General features: G+C 33.0%; 1 protein-coding gene across 1 annotated transcript; it reads right to left on the bottom strand.

Annotated features, from left to right (window-relative positions):
* Window positions 1-25,516, bottom strand: LOC113859736 (DNA polymerase epsilon catalytic subunit A-like). The gene is made up of 49 exons (XM_027492436.1): window positions 25,358-25,516; window positions 25,042-25,107; window positions 24,897-24,956; window positions 24,609-24,704; window positions 24,127-24,287; window positions 23,878-23,966; window positions 23,570-23,787; window positions 23,338-23,424; window positions 23,077-23,211; window positions 22,580-22,702; window positions 20,648-20,731; window positions 19,496-19,660; window positions 19,218-19,394; window positions 17,757-17,870; window positions 17,410-17,514; window positions 16,366-16,484; window positions 16,117-16,258; window positions 15,945-16,039; window positions 14,582-14,687; window positions 14,396-14,475; window positions 14,111-14,287; window positions 13,707-13,791; window positions 13,481-13,561; window positions 13,251-13,394; window positions 12,643-12,738; window positions 12,278-12,478; window positions 12,097-12,151; window positions 11,864-12,006; window positions 11,304-11,773; window positions 10,556-10,691; window positions 10,219-10,470; window positions 10,040-10,114; window positions 9,138-9,328; window positions 8,824-9,004; window positions 8,584-8,648; window positions 6,815-6,947; window positions 6,425-6,526; window positions 6,068-6,148; window positions 5,867-5,941; window positions 4,896-4,955; window positions 4,544-4,806; window positions 4,422-4,470; window positions 3,937-4,097; window positions 3,674-3,740; window positions 2,639-2,749; window positions 2,299-2,469; window positions 2,004-2,204; window positions 1,364-1,470; window positions 1-459 (listed from the first exon to the last, which is right to left on the bottom strand). Exons 1-49 carry the CDS (start codon window positions 25,514-25,516, stop codon window positions 99-101), a joined length of 6,675 nt encoding a protein of 2,224 aa, XP_027348237.1. The 3' UTR covers window positions 1-98.
* Between the last annotated feature and the right edge of the window lie 849 nt (window positions 25,517-26,365).

Consider the following 26,365-nt stretch of genomic DNA (forward strand, 5'->3'; position numbering starts at 1 on the left):
ACTAGCAATGTGCCACTGTATACACTGACACTATTACTCTACACAGTTTAGGTTGTATTTACTTCGTATCCTAGGCGCTGACTTAAATTTAAATAAAACTATCTAAGTTCTAAAACCCAAGAGGTACATTCGTGGAGAAGTTGGAATTTCTGACGAGAAGCTATGTTCAAGAAAACCTGCATCTTTGCGCGAAATTCACTTGCATCTTCCTTGCACTTAAATGAACCTGCACATGCACATTGCTCAGCCAAATGTGCAGCTTTAACTTGGTTGCACCTGAGACAAACCAGATCTTGTAGATGGTATAGTCGTTCTCTTTGTCGTACAATCTGAAGAAGAGCATTCTCCATCACCTCACGGTCATAAGGCTGGCCGCACTGTGGCACCGCACACCGCCACTCCTGAGTCAATAAAGCTGAGTCCCGGCACAAGTCCAAGTCTCTGCAGTCATTGCAATAGCTGTACCGGAAAAGGGATAACTAATCTTGTGAATATAGGAAGCTTAACATGCTCTTTTTTTTGGACCATGATTAACATCGTTTGATCTCACAAAAGATAATGGAAATTTCATCCGTATAAATCAGGCTAATAAAATTATCGAGGTTCATGACTAGCCATTAATACGGAAGCTTGCAAAATCCAAAGCACACAAAGGTGCTCCATTGGTCTAATATTTTATATCTTTTGGTTACAATGTTTCTCAAAATATCTGTCACTTGAGAAAATCAAGAAAATATAATTTCTTTCAGTAATATCCTCATTTATTAATATCTCACCTAAACACTTAATTGAATTCACAATTACATTCTAACTCTTTTAACAAGGGTAATTTATATATATATAAAAAAATCATTTTATCATAGTAAATTGTGTAATTAATAATTTTTTGAAAAAGTTTACATTGTCTTAAAAGATAAACAATGAGATGAGAGAATATTATGTATAAGAAATGGAGTCTAGCTATCACTGTTATAAGGACTCCAATAAAATAAACTTTATTAAATATTTTAAATTAATTAAAGTAGTATTAAATGACTTTTATACTTTTAATACAACAAATACTTTATTTAATTTTTTTTCCCTAACCAGTGTCTTTAAGACAGTTGTTAGCATTTACCTAAGAAATAATAGAAAGAAAGGTAAAGTTCATTCCTGAGGCAATAAGCAATCGCATTGTGTTATGATAAGAACCATGTCACAAAAGCACCATTATCGAAGAGTCTATATAAACCTCGCACTAGAATCTCATACCTTGCTATTAAATCTTAACAAAAATCATATCAACTCCTAATGCTATTGATATTCAGTAAAACTACAGTACTGTTTATTATTTGATTGATAATCAAAATTTTTATTTTCTTACCTGCAGATGACGTTGGATAGGATGAAGGAATGAGAAGGGTCAGAAAACTCAGCCTCTGGAGCAAACTCCCTGATATCAACATATTTTAGCAAATTCTTTCTCATTACCTGTCATGTGAAGGATTCAATCAGAACTATCGCTTTGCTAACCAAAGAGAAATGTAGAGACCAGAAAATCAAATAGCAGATGGAGAATGAAGAAATTCAATTTAAATTATTCAGGAGAGGCATATAAGCATAGCTGCTCTATTACATTTATGCTTTCTTCTTGATATCTTAAGCAACACAGCTTATTGAATCTCTTATTAGCTTTTGTTTTTTTCTTAATGAAATCTTCTTGACATTTAAAATTTAAGTATGCAATCAGCAGTGCACAACACATCTTTATGGTAACGTAACGTTGGTACTTATACAAGAATAGGGGGGAAAAAGCAGCCGTGCAAAGCCAAAATAGTGCAGTTACTTTTCACGATTAGCACTGGATCATTAATAATACGTCCAGCCAAGGGCTCTCGCATGGAGGGGCAAGCTAGAAATGTAATATAGAGTATTCACGTGTCTTCACCTAACAGATTAAGTTTTTTGGGTTAATTGGTTCATAACATTTACAAACTAGGTCATGAAACCTAAACAAGGATTACCAAAACATCATGCTGCACACTTCGGTCAAGAGCCAGGACAGCACAGGCATGCTTGATAAATTCCAAGGCAGCATCCCCTCTATGAACACCACCCATAACTTGAGGAAGGCCATGATTGTTTTCTGATCTGCTCATCCCCTTCATATGAAGACCAATATCATGAACAATTCCAAGCAGTTTGTGTGTGAAGTATGAGCTAACCTGGGGAATAGAATGCAAAACAATACAAGAATCAACAGATATGTCAATACAAGAAACCATGCAATTTCAATTCCTTATTCTGTCACTGTTATACCTGCCCTTTGATATATTCCTTTATATCTGATTCAAAAGCCTCTGCAGCTCCAATGTTAATTGAGGGGGTACAGGAGTCACCGTTCTGCAACGAAGACCTAATTGCTGCTTGTTTTTGTGCATAATTCCAGGGAATATACATGAATTGAGAAACAATAAATACAAAATGGTCCTGTAGAAAGTCATAATATGATCAAACAACTTAGCCATGAAAAATGCAGATCAGTTCCTGTATTTAATGGCTAAACATTTAAAATCTAGTAAACTAATCTTGCCATAGTAAAGATTTGTTGCCTTCAGCACTTATGTGTTCAAGGTAAAACTTATATTAGGTTACTTACTTGGATTTTTTCTGGCAAGTATTCAGCAATATTCCAGCTTGATATAATGTCAACTTGAGTTTCATCATTCATGGCTTCGTCAGATTTTGCTGGTATTCCCCCATAGTTATACTACAAGAAGAAAATCACAATACTAAGCAATATAAGATTAAATGCTCATTATGAGCAAATAATGACAAGTGAAATGACTGAAAGACTGCAAAACTGATCGGCCAAACAGCCCAAGGCCAAACTGATATCTCATTGTGGTAGCTAGCTTTAAAGGGTCTGTTACTGGATACAAATTTAGACAATATTGCTCGCTGTTTGTTGGGTGCAAAAGGAGGAGTCTCTTTGTTAGGGGGAAACTGTGAAAGTATTGTATTCAGATAATCTGGGTCATAAACCATATTATTTCAGTGTTTTTTAAATAAACTGTGTTCAACCTGTGTCAAACAAAAACTATATCCACTTCATCAAGCATGAAAAAATACATTAAAATTCCACAGGAGTCTAGTAAAATATTGATGCTTACAAGTAATTAGATGCATTCATCACTTGGCCAGCATCATTAGGCATTTAATGTCAAAACAGGATATTCTAACTAGGAAAAGTACTGCCAGAGATGTAAAATATGTATGGCAACTACTAGCAGAAGCAACAGTAAACACTATGTAACACCATTGTCAAATCTTATACTAACTTCGTCAGTAAAAAATATTTCCTTCTTTTTTTTTTTATTGATGAAAGATCAGTCAAGAAACATATCTATACCCATTTTGGCATCAGAATTAAAACCTTGCACATAAGGAAGATATTTCACATAAAGCCAAAAGTATATACTAAATCAGCAACTTTCTTGATGATTATATAAGAAAAATTATTTATTTCCCTCAAATTTATAATTACAAAAAAGCCTGCCAGAGTTTATTAATATGTTAGTGCGCCATTCACAATTGCTTCAGAAATAATTTGAAGAATGTAATATTATCTGGCAACTAACAACTTAAATAGTGAGGGCTAAACAATGAAAAAGAAAAATCATGATGGTGAAACCTGATCCATGAATAGCAACGAGTGCCAGTACTGCAGTGGTTCAAGCTCAATCCATTCAAATAGGTCTCTACAAAACAGAGAGCAAGATGCACCAATTTAATGTCAACTGAAGTTTAATCTGGTTAAAAAGAAAGACTCACATAAGTGATTCTTTCATCACAACTTTATGTTTTTCAGTTTAAAATTGTAAACTTTTCATTCTTAAACGAAGACAAAAGTTCTCAACTTCTGTTATATTTTTTTATGGCCCTTGCAAAACTGACCTAGATTGTATGGTTCTTAACAAACTGTCACAATAAGCTTTGGCTGTTGAAAGATCAAATTTGCCAGTGTCTATAATAATCTTTGAGAAATTTGCGAATACAATTGTAGCACCTAACTTTCGGAACTCTGCCAGCAACAATGCAAAGACCTTTTGCATGACCTATAAATATCAATGCAATCAAAATACACACGAGACAATCAATTAGGAGGTTTTAAGTTTTGACTCCAACATATAAATCACAATGAAATGAACTAATCAGGGCCAACAAGCCTAAATCCAAAATCATGGAAACCCACTTAACAGGTAGGAAAATGATATAGCATTTCAGGGAATAATCCAATTCACTAAAGCAATTTTGATTGATTTATCCATTTAAACAGAACATTTGGAAAGATAATAAAATTTATGATAATAAAATAGAAAAAATAACAAACAAATTTCTTTACATGCATCATACAGCATCTTTCAGTGTAAATTGTTTACCTTGTGGAGTTGCTGGTGGAGAGCTGGATCATGAAGTTTAGATTTAGGGCTGCAACATGGGAAGGAATGCGGTGGTTAGACAAATAAAAAAGAATAGGATGGTAAACAAAGTTAGTAAAAACCTGCAAAGCCATCTATATAGATGTTGCAATATTGCATCAGCATAAACATTTTGTGATTTAGCAGCATCTGCAAGAATCATTCTGATCAACTGTATTAGGACTCGGAAGGGATTTGCACAAGAGGTAGACTCATCAACGCCATTCTGATCATTCCCAGAAAATGCTCCAGAATCATATTCATGATCAAATCCTAATAAAGCACCACCTTCCATTTCATTAACTTGGTTGCATTTTAGAAGAGCATCTACGGCCAGGTGGTGTATCTGCAAATAAATAAATAAATAAAATAGAAGGGAATTCCAACTGATAAAAGCTTGCTCAATGTGATGCAAGTAACTTTAGATTATCGAACCTTTAGCTCCACAGTAACTTTTCTATAAGCCCCGGGATATGTAAGGACAGGTTGGTGGACCTACTTTCAAATAGCACAGCAGTCAATTTGAGAGGATCAAATATGAGCATGCTCAATCATCAAATAATAACTATTAAGGGGAAATCATGCCCAGGTGACACTTATTGCACGGTTTGGGCACCTGTACTATTTATCCGCAAATTTTTTGAATCTGCAGCTTAAAATCTGATCTTTATGTCAAAGAGAGTGGTGAATTAATTCATTATCAAACTCTTAATAAAACTGGAAGATGTCCCCCAACAGAATAACGGCCTTTAACAAAATAAGAACAAGTTAAACATGGTGATCTTTATAAAAATTGGTTACTAATGACGATTCACACACACCTCAAAAAAGTCCTAGTGGTTGAGTGACATTGTTCAAAGGGTAGTTATATGGAAAAACTAGTACCGTTGTTCTCAGAGGAATATAAAAAAAATTTTTATTTCCTAATAATAATGGTAATAATAATAATAATAATAATAATACGAATGCCAACAAGTGCCCTTAAAGCACTAGTTAAGGAATCATAAATAGAAATTTTTATTAAAAAGATCATAAATGCAAGGAGAAAATTTATATATTGTTCTTTAAGTATTGTTTGTACTATTTATTAATTAAAATTAGAATTTTATTTTAAAATTTGTATTTAATATTGTTGCAAATTGTGTAGATAAAATTCCGGTTTGATTGAAACATAGGACCAAAGTATTTATAATACTGCATCTAAGTTCATCCTAAATGCAATCCACTGATTTTTAATAAAACTTTTTATTTTTTCATTCTTTAACCAATGTCCGGTACTGGTTAGCAAGACCCTAATAATAATAGTAAAATTGATTAATACTAACTCTGCAAAATCGAAAATAGGAAAACATTAAAGGTCAGCAAAAAATTGGGTCAATGAAGAACCAAATATCTATATGACGGACCTCGTCAACAAAACAGTTCTGTTCACCATTAATGCCACCTAAATCCGGAAGGCCGTCATCAGATATCCAAAGTACCTGTACGAATGAATATCTCATTAAGATATGAATGGGTAGAAACGAATTATCATTGGGGGGACAAAAACGGGGCAGTAGGCTTCATTTGGTTGATAACACTCCAAGAACTAAAATCAAAATCAGAACCTGTTTATCATGCATCGCTCTTGAAAAGAAGATATCCGCTGTAAATATAAGCCAGTCAAGTTCAAAATTCCCCAACGGTACCTGCAAAAGAAACACGCATATGAAGAAAAAATGGTTGGGGAAATTGCATTATAGAATTTCTCAAATAAAAAATATTTGCATTCTACGAACAATTTACCACTCACTCGGTTAACGACGTGCAAAGAGTGACACGTATGTTTTTAGTTATTGGCTTAATTAACCACTTTTGTTTGATGAACTTTTCCTAAACTGAAAATTTCGTTTACAAATACATCCTTTTATTTAAATTTTTTGGTAATTTTCCCGAAGATGCGGCCAAAGATTTGAAGTGCTTACATGGGCATATCTTGAGAGAGCAATTCTCTCATTTAGCCATTGGACTGATGCAGCACAACGTTGCATTCCAATTTTAGCAGCAACTTGTTGCCATCCAAGAATCTAAAAAGAGCCAAAATTAAGTATAGTAAGAATTTAGCAGAAAAGAGATAAATACAGACAAGCTTGGAGAAGGAATTCGGATCCGAGAGATAGAATATGATCATGTTAAAGAAAAAAAAAATTCCAATTCTTGTAAAATAAAGACCTATTCTGATTGATTGTAAGACTCCCTAATTATATTTGATAAAAATTGTTTCTTTCTCTTCCTAAGTTGACTATGTCCCGGTACCCAATAACAGAAAAGGATCCAAATCTTGAGAAGAACCAGTTGTTTCAGAACATTTTTACCTGATACTGACTATCTCGTGCATTAGAAGGAATACTCAGGCATGGAAAACCATCCAAAGCTCGAATGCCCAATTTTACTTGCTGAACATTTGGGCACTCAATGACAGCAACCATAGGCCCATGATGCTCATTCCTATGACCAAGATTATCAGAGAAGAGCGAAATAATTCAGTCCAAAATATTTTGTAAATAGAAAAACGAATTTTCATATTTTAGAACATTTAGAGCCCATAGAACTCAGAAAAGAACAGAATTGGAAAACCTTAAAATCATATAAAGACCATGGAGATTAAACACCTTTAAAATTTCAAGTTGTGATCGCACTTAATCTTCTTTTTAAGTTTGAACATTTTTTTGGTCTGAAGTTTGAATAATAACTAACGCAAATGTAGACAATAGACCCATGAAATGAACTCCCCCTATACTTGCGGGGTCAAAATATGGAATCTATTGGTTAAAATCAGGTCCAGACGAACCACAACGTATTTATATATAAACTCCAGTGCTACACTACATGCCTATCACTCTACTCAAGATTTAAAATCTTATTTCACTCTTGCTTCTGCATCTGTGTTTAATTTAATTTCTCAAAAATAAAAATCAAATTAAGATAATGACGTTAATTAAGGGATTTGGGGTTTTATGGTCCCGATACGAGACTCAGTTGCAAAGCATACAGGCTACCATGAACAATTCATGAACAGGCTTCATATTGAGGTATGGCCTCTATAGAACCAACTCACCATGTATCACGTCGTTAGCATCTAACAGTACATGTATCAGAAAAAATACTCTGGTGAGGACTGAGGAGCCACAAAAGGAAATGGCTGGTAAGGTAATAACAACAGTTAACTGTGATTTTTGAAAAATAATGTTCAAGAATGTCTCGTAACCAAGAGTTTTTATTTTCTAAAACTCTATCAAGAAGTTGTAAAAATAATTATTTTCGAGCAATAGACCAAATTAATCCCAAAAATTACAAACCTGAGTCAATTTTGCCAAAATGATCGATAATTGTCAAAGCCATGGATCAAATTTACAATCCTTAACATCAAGAACTATAATGATTTCCAAGTTTAAGGAGTAAATTCTTTTTTATAATTATAAGAACTAAAATAATCAGCAATTTTAATTTCAAGGACCAATTTCATGGTTCACTCTTATTTTTCCAAATAAAGATTTTTCGTAACAAAAGACGATGGGAAAACAATTGGGTGTGAAATTAGCTGCTACTTTATAAAATATTCAACTATATTCTTAGAAACGTAGACAAGGGAAGAATGAGATTATCAACCAGCTCAGGAGTTAAAATTTGAAAACTTGGGACATTAAATTCACCTTCATACGGTGATAGATTCCTTACTCACAGATTATAATATTACGTTCCGGAAAGAAAATTAGGGTGTATACGGTTAAATTTGTTTGCACTAAGCAGCTAAAGGAATTTGTGCACAACAGAAAACAGAGTCACATATTTTTAAAAGCAATTTTACTAATACGTGCAAAATAAGAAATTATATATAATAAGCTTTTATTAAAAATTACAGAAGTTAATGCAATTTAACGCATTGATACAATTCAAGTTACAATATTTAACAAAAACTTGGTACGTATAACTTCTTATTCTTTGTAACGTTGTATATGTTGAATAAATTGTTTTAAAAGAAAACCTAAGTTATGCTACATTCTTGACCTATGACCATTGATTGCTCTTTGCATCACTGTTTTAGCATCCTTAGAAAATATTATAGTCAAGCAAGAAAAATAACCTGTGACCACTTATTGCTCTTTGCATCACTGTTTCAGCATCCTTGACATGCGTAACATAGTCCACCTGAATGTTGGACATAATTATATTCAAACGTGAAAATACATAAGTATTAAGTACATAGACACTTGCATTTAGAAATTTTAAAACATAAATATAATTAAAAGAACATCTACAGATTAGATTTTAAGAATTACTGAAAGGAATCAAAATTATGATCAGAGAAATGTTGCTGGTTTACCTTAAAATTAATGCCATTCCTCGGAGGTGCCTCAATAGACAAAGCTTGGGAAGCATCGTGAAATTGTTTTTCAAGAAAAGTTGGTGATAAATCTTTGTTTTGATAGGGATTAACTACCACAACAGTTATTGCTTTCGACGCAGGAAAATATCCAACATATATAGCCCGTCCCTCGGAGATGCTGAAGTTAATAAAAGATATTGTGGAAAGCATGGAAAAAGCATGAAATTCAATTTTAAAGAAAATATAATTAAATGAAATGAGTGAAGAAATAATTGAGAAAATATCCCTGTAGACATTTAGCCTCCACTTACCTATGGTACAAGTAAAAAAAGGATAAAGATTGTTCAAGATAAGCACATTCTGTTGTGGTCTTCATGTGCAATTCACTCAAATTCCATGGATCTTGTAGACTACGTTCCTTGGCAGTTTTTTCCACCTTACATACACAACCAAGCTGGACTATAGCATTAAACTCCAGTGGCATCTTTGTTTCATATATTCCCTGACAAAAAAATTGCATCCCCCAAGTTACATTCAATACAGTGGCACCCATCATTTGACATTATGGGCGTAAAACTAATAATATAATGTAAGTTCTTGAATGATCCTAATAGCCCAGCTAAAAACATACATCAAAATAATATGTGAAGGATTCACATCAATTCCTTTGGCATGTATACAAATTCAAAGTGAGAGATGGAGTCTTAATTATAATCTAAGAAGCATACATGGGATGAAGTAACAATTCAGATTTGAAAGGATTACCATTTTATCCAACATAAAAGTTCCTCACAATTTGGAAAAGAAAGTAGGCCTTTCACACATACCCACAGCCGTATATGCTTAAAGTGAAGATTTAAAAAACCAGTCCATATTGCAACTTTTACTGGTCAATCTCGATAAGCATGAACAAATCTAGGCATTTGTCTACCAAAATAAGCCAAACTGTACCAAAATGAAAGAGATTGTAAGCCATTTATAATTTTTATTGAAAAGGGTATATTCACTGCCTTGTTCAAGAAAAGAAACAATCTAGCGAAACCACTTCTAATTAGGGCAACTCGTACTCTTAAAATTAGATGGCATACTAGTACAACACACAAAAAACAACCTTTAACCCTGGAGAGAAAATGAAGATAAAGACAACAAATTGTCCACACAAAAATACATACAAATATGCATACAGATATATATGATTAATAAATATGCTGACCTCAACATCAGGATCTGCTAGAAGAGCTGCAAGTGTTTTACTTGCTTCCCTATATTGAACTTCATTAATCGTGACCTGTAAAATTTTCATAGCAATATGGATACCTTCAAATGAGAAAAAATTAAAAAATAAATAAAAATCTGAAATTGTATTAAAAAAAAGTAATAACCCCACAGTACCTCATACAGATTATAACTATGCCTTCCATGAGGAAGAATCTTGCTGACACGCTTAACCTGAAAGTTTTTAGTATGCCCTCCACAAGCAAGAGTGTTGTTGACACAATTACCCAGAAATTCTTTAGTAGTTGGTGATCTGGTATTCAGGTAGAAGACTCTAGGAACAGAAACAGGAATCTTATGCATAATCCCATCCACAACAACCCAAGCAAAAAATTGGCCGATTTCTGAACTCTGAATAAGTTGTACTATCTGAATCACAGGAAAAAAAGAATAAGAAATTTAAAAAATCATACCATTCATTGTAAAGCTGACTAGTTGCAAAATTTAACACTACCTGCCAGTGGTACTGTTTTAGATCTGCCTCGTGCCTTCTAAGATATGAACTGACATTATTTCTTCCCTGACTCCCCTTACCATTCATTTGTTCAAGAATACCATTTAAATGGTCAGATTTCTTTGCATTCTCCAATCTGACAAAAGAAAAGCTTTGACACTACCAATCAATAATATTTGGGAGCGCAGACAAATACAAACCACAACAACGAAAACTCGGGTATCTATCATGACAGTCAGGTTTTCATCCATTAATAATGTTCTAGGTATGGAGGTTAAGAGTAGCAGGCAGGTTAAAAGTAAATTCAGTCACACAAACAATCATGATTGGCCCTTCTACTGGTGCTGGTGCCACCTATGATTATCCCTTTTCAACTCTCCTAACTTCTGAATATCTTAGAAAGAATTGAATTCTCAAGCTGTTACACATAAGACTTTCAACATACAAATTCTGAAACAAAGTAATTGCCCACTACATGGCAACACAAACTTTTATAATTATGCTAAATGTCTCCTTTGTCCTAATCATATTCTTGGGAGCTGATAATAAAATTAAAGGCATAATGCAGCAAATGAATTCATTTCAGTAGACAATGCAGCAGCATATATTTAATACATCATTTAGCCTTTTTCTTTCAAACAACCCAAGATTATCTTTTGGGACTTGCTCTTTGAATAAGAACCACCCCAAAGGACTTCCTAATATCGATGCATGAACTTTAGTATAAAGGTAGCAATAATCACTTTACCTTTGCTTCTTTCTCCTTTCCCGAATATCTTTCCACTTTCGCTTCTTTATTTGAAGCCATGCTTGATAATCTACATTTCTGTCAACATTTTCACATGATATTTCATTTTGCTGTAATGGTGAAAGTAACTGACCCTTGCTGCCATTATCATCATCCTGTGGCTTTGAATTTTCTTGACCACTGAGCTTCACTGAATGTCGTTCATTATTAGCTTCATAATGTCGTATAATTGGTCTGGGTCCACATGCAGAACTTCTGGCCTTGTTTCCAAAGTCCTCCAAGTCATTAACAGTCTCATCATCCATCACAAGATGGACATGATTTGAATCATTATGCTTTTTTGAGCGCTCATTCCTGTTCATTGAATTAAAGACATCGACTAACTTTCGTTGGCGAAACTTGTCCTCCTTCTCACGGACCTTCTTATGCAACCAATCAGGATGAACTACCCTAGGGACAGGATTGGCAACCTACGAGCATTAAACTCTAGTTAAAAAAATAAAAAATTAAAGCAAACAAGAATGCATCATTTCCCACGTTAAAAGAAAAATTTAATAAACCTTTTGCATTGCAGCAGGAATAGTGATAATTTTTTGAATTGCAGAACTAAGCCGCTGCTTGTAATAGGACCAGTCAACTATGGATCGAATGCCAACATCTGACGAGACCTTGCACCATTGTCGGACATAGAACTTCATTACCTCTGCAAACATTACGCATACACTTCCTTATAAAATGTAAACAAGAATAAAATTGTAATGTGACTTAAAAAAATCCCAAAATATAAAATTACCAGCTTCAGTTTCAAATATTGCCACAGGAACAGCGCGCTCACTCACTGGTGTTCCCTGCAAAGACAGATTTTTCAGATAATATTAACTAAGTGATAAAGGCTTACTGTGGATGAATGAAAAAGGAAAAAGAAAAAACATATTTGTGATTCATGAATTTTCCGTACTGTACATGGATCACACCTTAGGTTCACTTGCTATTATGTACTGACATCGAAGACCTTTATCTTTGACTGTTGTTTTCCCAAGAAAGTCAGCAAGACGTTTAGCAGTGGTAACAGCACATGACTTCTGCTCCCCATAATCAGCTAAAGATTTGCTCATGGTACTTGATTCTGATATATAATCAAGCAACTCACTGTCTGCAATATCCTTCCCTTGGTTCTGTATGATGACAAAGAGTTCACATTATAAGGAAATAAAAGTTGTATCTGGTCAAAACCATCAGTATCTTCAACAAACTAATTTGAGCATACATATATCAATGCTCCTAATACATCATTCAATTACACTAGAAAATATAAATTAAACTGCAGATTTTAGCATACATCAAGAAGATCAAGCCAGCGATTTGCCACTGAAGCAACAGCTGAATAGCATTCCTCTAAGGTTGAACCATGGAGAAACTTGTCAAAAAGCTCAGCCTGTGACAAGAAATATGTTTCAATTAAAAAAAATTAGAACTTAAAAAAAGAACATTCTAATTTTGTATCAAGAACATAATAACCATTAAAAAGAACCTGAACATTGAACAACATTCAAGGCTGTTTCATAATTTTTTCAACTTAATGACAATATACAAATAGAAAATTCATAAAAAGAATTTGCTCAATGCTATCACATGAACCAATCCAGAGAATAGGCACCCACCAAGTTTGGAACTAATATTTCTAAAAAGTATTGTAAGTGTAAATTTTTTCAATTACGAATTTGTCTAAAACACTGCCAGTAGTTAATAATCCACTTTAACTAGTTTTGGTTCCACAGAAAACAACTCCTTACTTATCAGCCTTGTATTAAGAACAACAATTGCTTTATCATACGACCACACCAGAGCCATCAGGAAGAAAGTAAAATTATACATTCTCATCATTATCAGATTGTAATTTCCAGATTTGTGCTTGAAGCTAATGATCTCTATTCTTTATCAATATACCTGGAAAACTTTGATAAGCTTCAGTTCACCTCTGCGCTTGATCTCAAAACCTTTCAGTTCTGCAAGGGTTCCATCATCATTAAAAACAGCATATCGCTTCTTAATTAAAATTCCTTCTTCCTTGGAAGCAGGAAGGATCATTGCCTACATCAAATCAAACTTATATAAGTTATTTAAAAATAGTGAAACTCAAGAAAATATTTAAATCAGAAACTACAGCTACATTTTACCTTGTATGGTCCATCCACCTCAAATTCAATAGAGCATTCACTGTGAGTTGTATAAATTTTTCTAATTGGATCAGTGAGTGTCTGACAGAAAATGGGAAATAGAAAGAATGAAGTGATTGCATGTAAAAGCAACGAAATTGCATTTTAATTGCTGCAAAACACAGAAGCAGAAGCAGGTACATCAAATTGTGAATTAAATCATTTACAAATAAAATTACAAGCTGACCTGATACTGATCATTTGTATTATTTATTGCCACATCAACATTAAGCATGACACAAGGGTATGAGATTGTCAACTTCTTTGAGCCTCTGAAATGCATTAAATATGAGTAAGCATTTTAGATTTCTACCAACAGCATTCAAAAATGTTAAAAGTTAGAGAATAACAGTTTGGAACTTGGAAGAAAAACAGTAAAAAATAGGCAGGATGTAGCACAATAAACTGCCAGCAGCCAATGCCTTGAAAGCTGGAAGAATAATACAAGAATATCTAAATCAATGTCCCTTAATTTTGGAGTCAGCAATTTCCAAAGTTCTTCTTAATATAAACAAATTAGACTAAAATCATCATAGAATTGCCAGCATTCAAGCTGCTAAAATAAAGTCTGATTAAAATTAGAGAACATACTTTGTTTTAAAAGTGAAATTTTCTGGGAAAGATCCAGGAAGTGCACACCAGATACCATCCGTGTCTAATTCAAGTGGTTTTCCTATTTTCTCTACAAGCAAGCGGGCATTCTGAATGATTTTTGCACCAGTATATGTGACTACTCCAGCCATTTCCATGGAGTACCATCTTGCACCCCTGTAAGATAAACATTGATGCACAAGATGATTAAGAAAAAATAGCAAATGTTATTAAATGAATTCCAATTATGAAACTTCAAGAAAATATGGAGGTCAATATACTCACTTGCGCATGACATATCCATAAAATGAATTAAGTATACACTTGTGAGCAAGTTGCAAAGAATCATATAGCACAACCATATCCTGATGCATAAAATAATTAAAATGAAATCCCAACATAGTAATGTACTGTTTGTAGCAAACTGAGTAAACTGATCAAGAATCAACAAGTTATTAATATAATTCATACTTGTGCTTCCTGGATCTTCATAGAATTTCCACTAGCCTTGGCCTCTGATAGTTTTCCCTTCCAAACCTTATTGAGGCCTTTATATTCATATCTTCTATCCCGAAAACTTGAACCAGATAGCACAAAAACTGGGGTTAGTAAAATACAAGCAATGAAACAATGGTGCAGTAGAAACTTAGAGAGATTCTGTAAAGGTTAACCTCGCTTACATTATGAGCTGTATGACAAATATGCTCCACAGATTATAAACATACAAGGACATACTAATTACTGTCTACATCAAACTATATGTGCAAAGGTTAACTTTATTTCAAGAGAGTAATTTACACTCCCCTCCCTTGAGAGAGACTTGAATTACACTTCCCTTCCCCCTTATTTTAAAATATACACTTCCCTACTCTAAGAAATGAAGTTAAATCTGTCCTTTTGAATATAAACAAAACTTTTAACAGTAGTAAATGTTCAAAACTAGCTGTCAATCAAGCATTGTTATCATTCCCAGATAGCAACACATGGCAGCCAACTCTGAAAATGCTATAGCAAGAAGGGTGATGCTCACCATTTTAAAATATTATTATACAAACTAGATAATTTATACTACACGTATAAATAAACAAACAATTAAAGAAATCCATGATAAAGAATAGTCTTGATCTAAACACAATCACCACCAATCTAGAAGCAATAAGAACATACTAATGAGGTCATAAAATAAAAGATGATGGAAAATTAATATAAAAGAACATAATAAAAATTAGCAGAATGTGAACTGGGAAGTCTAAAGAAGAAAGAAAACAACACAGGAAAAAGAAAATAGTCCTGTAAAGTGTGAAAGAAGAGAGATCAAAACAGCAGTAACTTTTGGTTTTAGGCAAGGAAGAAAGGTTTCAGATCCTACTATGTTTTAGAGGCAAAAAATGCATTAGAAAATGGGGAAGATATAAAAAATTTACCCCAAAAAACTCTAAAACTAAAAAATCTTGTTTCAGGGTAAAAATGGGTTTTCGAAGCCTATATCATAGTAGTGCTGCTATAGTGTGAAAAGCCGCTATTTTGGCATCTATTGTGGTTGCAATAACAGCTGTTGAAAACCACTCCGCTATTTGAATCCTGTAACAGCCAAAGGCCACTTCACTCTGCCATAGTATGCTATTTACTACTATGCAGTCAAGTTGAAAATAACTAAAAAAATCTCTAAAAAATTTATTTACATTAAAATGAACTCAAATATAAATTGTCCTCGCCTTTGAAGAGGGGTGACTGTATATTTTAAAATAAGATGGGAGGAAATTGTAGTTTTATGTTAGGAGAGGAAAAAGTAATTTACTCTATTCAAAAGTAATCTTCAATAATCTTAACTCACCTGCGAACAGTGTCAACATAAAATGGATTTTCACGCATGCAGATTCCTGCTTCACGAAGTTCAGTAACTGGTTTGTCAAGTACTCTTTTATACGCCTATGAAACCCATCATGATTTAGTATACCATAACTATACATTGTTTAAACAAGCAGGTTAAATAAAACAGTCATAACCTTCTGGCAGTATTTCTTTAAACGCTCTTTTAGTCTTGATTGTTGCTCTAACTTGGAAAGGTCAAGAAAAGATTTTGACAGCCCCTCCCCAGAACCATCAACAAACTCTGATTCAATCTGTTTCTTTAAATGATAATAGTCACTGAATGATTTCCAATAAAAGCTCTAGTCAATCATTTATTAAATTTTCCAGAGACACGTTCAAAAATCTGCAGAGCAGGAAACAATTACACAAAAAGGAAAGTGTACCTTTTCTTCGCCGTGAATGTTTCTCCACGCCAAACCCACTCAAGCTTGCGTAGGCAAGTCTTTCCTGGACGATTAAAATCACATGCAGTGCAAACTTCATCTGTAACAATTGATGGTGGCTGTAATATGGAAAGAAATTTCCCTTAGGGAATGGGAGAGTGAACAATTAGAAATATCTTTAAATCATCTGCTAACATTTTACTTCAAATGCTTATACACATTAAGATTTTTCCATAAAAAGCTAAGAAACCATTTGAATAATGTGATGAGATGCACTGCCTCTATCAACAATCACAAGTGCGTAAGACCAAAAATACTCCATGCTACCAGCTGAGTTTTTTCATATATGCCAAAGACTTGCATAAATCACATATTCCCACTAAAATATACCTCAAACTGCATATTGCACTTATCCTTATCCTTTACCAGTCTTATTCACATTATTTTGAACAGCCATCCAAGCAAAATTGGAGAATAACATTAATATTTAGAAACATTCGTATCAAAATTAGACTTATAACACTGTAATGCAGGAATAGAAGACTTCAAAATGATAAACAATTATCTCGCTTTCTTTCTTGGAATATTTCCAGCTTTGATGTTTAAATTCTTCAATTTGAAGTGGTGAAGACTTAATTTTCAATGAACAAACCTCATATACCAGTGTCAGACATGTGCAGCCCAGGAAGGCCTTACAAGTGTATTCTCAAAGCTTAAATCCAAGGCCCAGTTGTAATTAAGAGAAGGGGTGTGTAATGGGTGTGAAGAGAGTAACATGGGAAAGAAAAGCTACAGTGAGAGAATGTTAATCTAAAAAATGGAGAAAGTTCTATGTTGTGGGAATCGTTTATATATTTTATCATTTCAGCTCATAGCTTGGAGCCTAAGGATTTTTTCCTTGGCTGGGAAAATCTTCTCTTCCATTTCTGTATTTTTCTTCTATTTTCAATCAAAATATAATATGCTTGTGTGGGATAGAGATTGTTCTATCAACCCGCAAATCCTGCTAAAGAGCAATATAATGAAATAGAAATCTCATCATACCTGAAGCCTGTTTGTTAAGATTATGTTTGGATACATAGCAGCTACATCAAGATGATAAATGAGGGGGCATTCTTCACGTATTGGCGCATCTCGTAATTTTACAAGCTGCATGCATAATGAGAAATAGGTCATGTCTTATTAATGCCATGCATATAGTAATTTGTAATTTTCAGTGTTTTAGACCACATTAAACAAATGAACAAATAGTGGTTTCTGTGATGACAAGTATAGCAAAAAATGATTTTGAAAATGTAAAACCAAACAATTAATTGACAGATTTAGACATGATTAATATAGGCAAGTAATTATACCTGAAAAGTTGGCTAGACAAAAACCAAAATCAGTACCTTTTCCATGATGGCATTCTTTACTTCATCATAATTAGAGACAGATTCCAAATCCATCTTACCCTCCACTCTTATAGCATACTGTAGATCTCGATCAAGGTTGTTGATCAATTGCTGGAACCACGCACTCCATGATTAGTCAAACATATTTACAGAAAGATATCACAAAGAAATTAGAATATCAGAGTTAACAAAATATAAAGCAGAAGATATATTTTTTTCATATCTGCTCTGCACTCCTTAATATGTGTGAATCATGCATATTATTTGCAAAAAAATTAGCACCTAATTTCTTAGAAATAAGCAATTAATACTCATTTTTAAATTAAATTGCATTGCTTGTAGTTAGGACAGCTGCTTTTAGCATTTTGCTGTTTTGGTAGGTGTAAGAAAAATAAGAAGCAAGCTTGTGGGATGGTCACTCAAAGCTTTAACCAATTTGGACTTCATTTGAGCATGGCAGCAAGATCCGCCAGCACCCCACAAAAAATCCCGTGATCACGGACCATGTAGGGGAAACTAGACTCAAACAAAGGCAAGGTAGCAAGTTCTTTTGCTCTGCCTATCCCTATGTATATTTGAATTATTGACAACAGGTTGTTATTTAAAGATGATAAAAGAAAATAGTAATTACCTTAAGACATTATTTCTTCAAAATTAAATAAGGTTTTCAAGAGGCTCATTTTGATGCAAAGTCATCAATTTCCATTGGAGTGAAATCAATTTATAGGAAATTCTTGAATTTAATCTTACATATACATTTAATTATTACTTTTATTGTTTTCCCTCCTTTTAATATTTCTCTTTATTTTAAAGATAGTCAGTTGAGTGCATTTTATTTAATTGAGTTGCAATTAATCAGTACTTAATGGGATAGTCCATGGGGAGACTATCTTTTTATACTACAAAACATAATCGTATACTTGTGGCCTATCACTTCCCCTCCCTCCTCAAAACTGAAAATTGTAACAAGTATATTAAAAAATTGGGCATATCTCACTCCTAAAAATTAACCTGTAAGGTGAGAATTGCTTTAATTTTTATAAACTTTTATTTCACTATATTTGTAGTAATCGTTAGACTTTAACACACCTTTTCACATTCAAAATTGGACATATAGTGCGTGAAAATTATAGGATTAAATTATTTTTTTAATACTGCAATGAAAAAATCTAAGGACCTTTTCTTTTTCTTTCAATATTGAATCTACGATAGACTCTGATACCATATTAATTATTAAAAAATTAGGTATAACTTACTTCCAAAAACTTACGATAGAATCTACGATAGACTCTAAGGCAATAATTGCTTCAATCTTTATAAGTTCTTATTTAGTCATATTTGTAATTAATGTGAAATTTTAACATCTACACATATGTAAATCAATATTGTATGGCATATTTTGTAATAAAAAACAGTGCATAGTCAACACTAAAGTAATCGAAGAGGAAAACAACAAACCTGATAGGCAGATGGCTCAAGTGCAAAGCTAGATGGAATATCAGATCTAAATACACCACTTTCAAGGCATTCCACATGACCACCAATGTACGTCTCACTCTCAAGAAGATGATTATTAAAAAACTTCTCTGAATCAGATTGGTGTTTGTTAGGGCAAATGACATTAGCTTTGTATGCCTGAAAAATATGCAAAAATAAATATGAGAAACTAGAAGCCTTGAAATGAAAAAATTTATGTGAAAATTTCAACATCAATGAACACATGCATAGGAGCCCACCTGGACCATAAGCAACATTTCACAGAGGGTCCCACTACCTTTGCGCAAAACCTCATCTGGTGACATGGGTATAATGGTTGCAAGTGAAAAAATAAAAGGATGAACATAAGTTGTATATAAGTAATAAGTTGCCACTGCATCAGAAACAGAATAGGAGGCCATCATCTGCAATAACAATTCAAATAAAAAAATAAATGATTAAGATGTCTTATTACGGATCAAAAGCACAACTTTTCAGATTGAGAACTCCATTGACAAAGAAGGACATACCATAAGGGTATGTTTGAGAAGAGTGTTATGTTATATTTACATGAATCTATCAATTTATGTTTACAATTTGTACTCTTCTCCCTTCTCCAAATATCAATTCTCAAACATATGCTATGAAAAAAGCAGGTAAAAAAGATTATGCTCACTTTCTTCATAAAACATAAAGGTTACACAATTCCTCACTGAGCTACAATACTTTCATGAATTTGGTATAATGATATACAATATAACCCCATTGTTGAGCTCTATATTTGCCAGAACCCAAAAGACCTATAAAATTAGGAGTCTATTTTACTTAGAAAATAAGCATCAAGTAAAAGGCTCTCTTTCAATTTAATATAGGTCCACTTTAACTAAACTTATTAATAAATACTGTAGCCAAAAAATTAGTAAAAAACAAGATGATCAAATTTCTTTCATAGGTTAAAATTAATTTATATACTTTACTTATTTAAAAGCTCTCATTTAAGTTTTCCAAAAGCTGAAATGTAGAACTTCATTTTAACCTACAGAAAAGATTATTCATTTTACCTCCATATTTCTTCTCTACTTTATGTAAAATTATCCATATTGGACCATAGCAATCTCACCTAAAACCAATTTGTATCACAATTTGTTTGGCAAATAAAACCACTATTCCACTATCTTCCCTTTCAATGGAAAGTGAGTAGGAATGTCAATCAAGTCAATGCTTAGTTTGTACACAATCATAGGATAATGCCAACAAGAAAAACAATATTCAAATATAAAGACTACTATTCATACTCAACATTTTACCAAAATTCAAAATGCAAAAATTTTCACTATTACAATGTTTCACCTCCAATACACTATCGAACCAATTTAATAAATGATACAGACATCACTTCAAATCACTCATACCTGAGGCTTTTCCTTTGCATAGCGAACCATGTCCTCAGGGTTCACCTCTAAAGGATCATAACCTAACTTTGCTTTTGTAACAGCCTAAATAAAAACAAAGAAATGTCACAAGGAGAAAGGACAAACTTGGTTAATCTGAAGTAAATAAGCCTAACTTATTCTCACTTTATTTAATATAACATGCAACAAGCCATTCAATTTAATGTAAAAATAAATTTGTTTCAGATTTAATAAATATAAAAATTTGAAAATGATTTTTACAATATAATAAATGTGAATAATTAGTTAAACAGATATTTGATAATCTTGGAAAAACTATACCACAAAAGCTAATTGTTGTAATTGGAAAGCTCAAAGCCTCATAAACCTCACATTGGAATCTCACACTTCCAATGTGAGACTATATCTCATACCTTACAGTTAGATTCTAACATAACAATGCTAGTGCCATGGCAATCTTCATATAAGATCTTAATTCTTAAGCCAAATTCCTTTTCAAATGACCCCAAACAAAACTAATTGCCTTACAATCTAAAAACGAAACTAATGCAACAAAGAGGGGGCATCCCTAAACACATCAAGATGAGTCACTAAGAAATACGTAAGTTTTCTCTCTAGCCAATAAAACGACCATTTTAACTATTATTGCATTGAATCTTTTTTTTCACAAAGCAAGGAAGTCTTAACTAAGGAAAGGAACCTGTGACATCCTAATAATTTTCTTATGAAATTCAGAAGAACTACTAACATTTGGACTCTCAAATTATATTACATGAAAAACTAAAGGCCCATTTGGATTCAAGAAATGTTTCTATTTTTTATTTGGAAAAACATAAGTGTAGTACCATAGATGCTTTTAGTATTGTTTTTCAATTAAAACTGGAGTTTCCTATCAATAACCCATGCAATAAAGCTCAGCATCTAAGTTTTGTCTTTTTTATTTTCCTTTCAATTACAAAGTTGTTAAGTTATTTTCATTTAATTTGTTATTTTCAAATATTTGTACAAAAAATAGTAAAAATAATAAAAGCAAGTTTTCATTGTTTCATGTAACAAAAAACATAATAAAAATACACTAGCTTTTTTTATTTCCATCCCTAAGCATATGCTAAGTGCTTTAATAGAAGAACTAGCTTTTGTGAATGTGGTTCTCTATGTTCATTTCACCCTTTGGCAGCAAATTCATTCCCTTGTACTTCAAAGTGCTTTGAATGTTGCTAACTTTCTGTACACAGAATTCCCTGAAATACAGCAAATACATTCCCTTGTCCAGAATGTCGTTAGGTTATTTTTGTTGGGTTTCTCCCAAACCCAATTCTTTTCAGTTTTCTTGCATTATGTCTTGCCCTATAACCTGGGTTGCTTTGTTGGATTTCTCTTAAACCCAATTCCTGTAGTTTTCTTGCATTATTTCTTACCCTACAACCGTTGGTTCTACTCTCTCCTAACCTTCACCTTCTGTTATAGATGCTGATGCTCTTATCGGTACTCGTATGCTATTTATAAATGAGCTTTCTTTAGTCTGCTAATTTTGTTACTTTCTTTTTCACTTTATAATATGAAAATTGGACAATTGAAAACTTATGTACTCATCCACTATACATGGGTTTTATCCACTATTTAAATGATATTCATTGATCAACCAAAGAAATTCACAAACATAGAAAATATTACATGTAGAACTTTGAAAAAATGATGTTGAAACATTAAGGGCAAAAATATCCACACTTTATGACATCTTAGAGGAACGTAAGTCATAAGCAAGTCCCATGTGAGGACAAGCACTTCTTTTGAATGAATTAAAAAATATATATCGTGAAAGAAAAAACCATGTCACTAAAAAGTCAGTGAAAGACAATGAAGAGAATAACAATTATAATGAACAAAATAAATTATGTGAAATAGTTGAAAACCTGAGTTCAAACTGTTTACCTTCAAGCCTTGGCTACCCTGAGGAAGATAACTATCACGTTTAACCCAAGCAAAACAATCCAAATGGCAAGCATATTTAGCACGACATTCCCCTTGATCCTTGTCGCATTGAAACCCTAATTCCTGCAAGATTAAATTGCAAAGATGAAATAGAAGGAAAAAAATTTGAATCAATAAATTAAAAGGGAAAAACCCATATGCTTCACTGCTTCAGAATAAGGATAAATATGAAGGAAAAAAAACAGACATGATTTATACCAAAACTTTTGTGCAAAAAAATTTTCTTCACTTAAACCACAATTGCATAGCATAGTCAAATTCAAGCTCAAATACTATGGGAATCAAGTTTCATTCTTCACATTCATAAGCTATTTATTAAATAACATTTATAAATCAATGTAAAGAAATGGCAAATTGTGGAAACATGCTAGCAGGTTCATTCTACTTAGTATTTGAAAGAAGCCAGTACTGCCAAAAACAAAAGGTTAACAGCTTACATCACTCATTTTGAACCCATGATGGGTTGCCCTTCGTTCCAAGAATGGCCAATCAAAGAAATCACCATTGTACGTCACATAGATACCAGGTTTCACCTCTTGCATATGAGAAAACCATAATCTAAGAAGTTCAACCTGGAAGAAGATAGTGAACCTGAATGAGTTAGAATCCTCGTTGTTATAAAAGAACTTTGGGGTTGAGGAACAGATTTTCAACAAGCAGATAACATAAATGATATATGGATTCACATGTAACATTACCTCATTTTGAACATTTGTCACCTTAAAACACCCTTCAAACTCTGGTTTCGGAGTGTACTCTAAATCCTCTATATCATCCCCAACACACTGTAAACGAAGTAACACAATTATTTAAGGTCATCATGAGAATCAGAATATATTTATCATGAGAAGACTACTGATGAAACATGTTTGCTGATTTCCTTTGTAATACAGTCAGAAAAATAGAGAGAGATCAGCTGTTAACACTTACCTCTCTATTTATGATTAAATATCCATGACCATCTACCATGTATGATATCATCATAACTAAGTCATATTCAGCATCAGGAAATTTTAATGGAAGTTTTGTGGTCTCAATGTCAAATGCACAAATACGAACTTCAGCACGCTGCAGAAGATCTGTCCTCTTCTCAAGTGTGACCCCATTGTTGGACACTCCAACATCATACCACTGGCCACACCGTATATCTAGATCACATGTGATTATGAGTGTCATGATAAATAGAGATACTAGCATAGCATGGGATAATTAAATTGTTGTTAACAAAACAAAGGTACCATTGTCAATGGCAAAGCGAACATGATAAGGAACATCATATTCACGAAGCTCAGTTATGCAATCTAGAAAATCTTGAGGTTTTTGTTCTCTGCTAAGCAACAAACAATCCAGGATCAAAGGTGAGAAAACACAGTTTATTTAATTAAAATAATCTGAGCTAAAAGGATGGCAATGCATCGTTAAAGGAAGTAAAATGTCCATGTGATAATTCAATCTAAAAAAATTATTTTCAGTGAAAATTGATCTACCTTCTTCCTGTTAATATATACTCCAAGGCTTCTGCAGCATCAGACTTTGCCTTATTTTTTTCAACAATGGGCATCAGGCCTTTCTTCACTTCCATTAATTGTTGCACAGTATCAAAGGAAAGCTTTAAATAAGATTTTCTTAACCCAGACAAATGGTTTCTCTGTAAAGGATCATGAAAACAAATGAGGAGATAGAAAGTAAACATAACTGACTGAATTGAAACAAAATGAAATTTTCAAATAAGCACAGCAACCTTATATTTCACTTCCAGAATGACCATATAAAATCCACAAACAATAGCAAGAAACTAATGCAGATTATATCAAGAATAACATTGACATGACCTTCTAAAGACTCCAGAAGGAATTACCAAATGAAATCCAAGAAAACAGATTGCTAATGGTGAATTTTGTATTTACAGAGCTTCTTGTTATGTATCAGAGAAAAAGCAAAGCAAAAAAGAGATGCATAGATTGCTTACGAGATCCAGGTCTTCTTTCTCTATAATTTCAACATCTGCAATCTGACTTTCAAAACACCGTCTCAGGTATGCTTCAACATCCATCTCTGTTTTATCCTATTAAATTTATATAATCATAATCAACAACATCACGTCGGTGGCTACTACAGAAATAAAGTCTCAATCAGAATAAATTCACAAAAGATGAGCATAGATTATTCCTGTCTGGTCACACACAAACACATGCTTGGACCCAAACATCTTGCCATGCCAATGCGCGCACACACACACACGAGCATTCTCGCTTACCTTTGTAGCCACGTAGAAATAAGGCCGAAATCTGAATTTTGACTTAAATGTAGACCCATCCTGCAAGCAGACTCCAATAAATAAACTATTTACCAAACTTTTAAGAAAACTAAGCTTTTGGAAAAACATTTTCACCAAACAATACCTGAGTAACAAAGTAAAGATCAACGCAACTATAGACTTTGTGAGTGTCTTCGTCCACGTAAGATGACTGCAAATTATGTTAAAACATGTATTAAGCCCATTGGAATAATACATCACAGAAAACCAACTCGTTGTGACTGCAACTATAATTAGGAACTAAAAAACTCAAGTTCTCGTCTAACTGTAGTAAATTTCAATCATTCATCGAAATAAATGCAACTAAGTAGTAACCGCTCCATTCACACTTAAAACGATGCAAACGAGTAGCAATAAGAGTCACGGCAAGTAAAAGAAAAACGGAATAGGAATAAGCTTACGGATGAGAAAGTGAGTAACCATCCGAGTCGCTTTTCGCCCTCTGTGAAAAGATCGAACCCTAATTTAGCTTCGAGCTCTTCCTCGGCGTTGCGGATAAGCTTCCGCTTCTTGGAATTTCTGGTGTCTCTCAGATCACGTCTCCGGCGATCGCCGCTCATCGTTGCCAAAGAGATCGAAAGTTTTGTGGCTAACGCTTTTGAATGAGAATTATGATTTATGCTGGTTTAATCTAAGTATCTAACTATGAATGGAGGATTAAGGACTGGGGGTAGAAGACACTGGCTAGTGCATTTTCCCGCCTTTTTTTCCCGGGCGAGTAAGATGAAGTTTGGCTGGACCGACCCGACGATTCGGGATAGTCCGGCCCAAACTCCAAACAGAAGAAATTAAATTAAATATTTAATTAGTTACCAAATTAATAATTTTAATTGCTTTTGACATTATTTTTATTATTCGTGTTTCCAGTGTGTGTGTATATATATAAAAAAATTAAAAAATCTGCCATCCTAAATTTGATTTAATTTTTATTTTAAATTTAAATCACGTTTGATTTATAATACACTGAAAGTATTTTTTTAGATAAATTAAAATTTAAGATTATTATAATCTGAATCAAATTTGTTTTGACATTGTTTGTGAAATTTGAAATCCTTCTGTGAGTGAAAAAAAGGAAAGAAAATCGTTACTTCATAAAGACTTTATCTAAAAATGGATTAAAAAAATTATAATATTTTTAAAGTTGAGTTAACTTTCAAACCCATAAAATCATACACAATAATATTAATATTAAATTTCTTATTATACACAGTAGTATTTTTTAAGTTAATTGTTAAAGACTTTTGCAATAATGCCTAAATTTTAAAGTCATTTCTTCACGTATGTTAAAATTTACGTTTAAACTATATTACATGAGTTAAATTTATGATAATTTTCCTTTTATCCTAATTCAAATAAAGTACTAGCTCTCATAAATTACATTTAACTCAATTAAGATAATTAATATAAAT

This window comes from Abrus precatorius, unplaced genomic scaffold, assembly GCF_003935025.1.
Source record: "Abrus precatorius isolate BTA unplaced genomic scaffold, Abrus_2018 Scaffold2, whole genome shotgun sequence".
NCBI classification, from domain to species: domain Eukaryota; kingdom Viridiplantae; phylum Streptophyta; class Magnoliopsida; order Fabales; family Fabaceae; genus Abrus; species Abrus precatorius.

Excerpts from the sequence above, each read along its gene's own strand:
- LOC113859736 (XM_027492436.1), bottom strand. The coding sequence starts at position 25,516 with ATGAGCGGCGATCGCCGGAGACGTGATCTGAGAGACACCAGAAATTCC. Across the intron at positions 12,007-12,096 it reads AATATTTGAAACTGAAGCTG|AGGTAATGAAGTTCTATGTC; the intron begins GTAATTTTATAT and ends TAATGTTTGCAG. Across the intron at positions 6,527-6,814 it reads CACGAGATAGTCAGTATCAG|ATTCTTGGATGGCAACAAGT; the intron begins GTAAAAATGTTC and ends GGCTCTTTTTAG.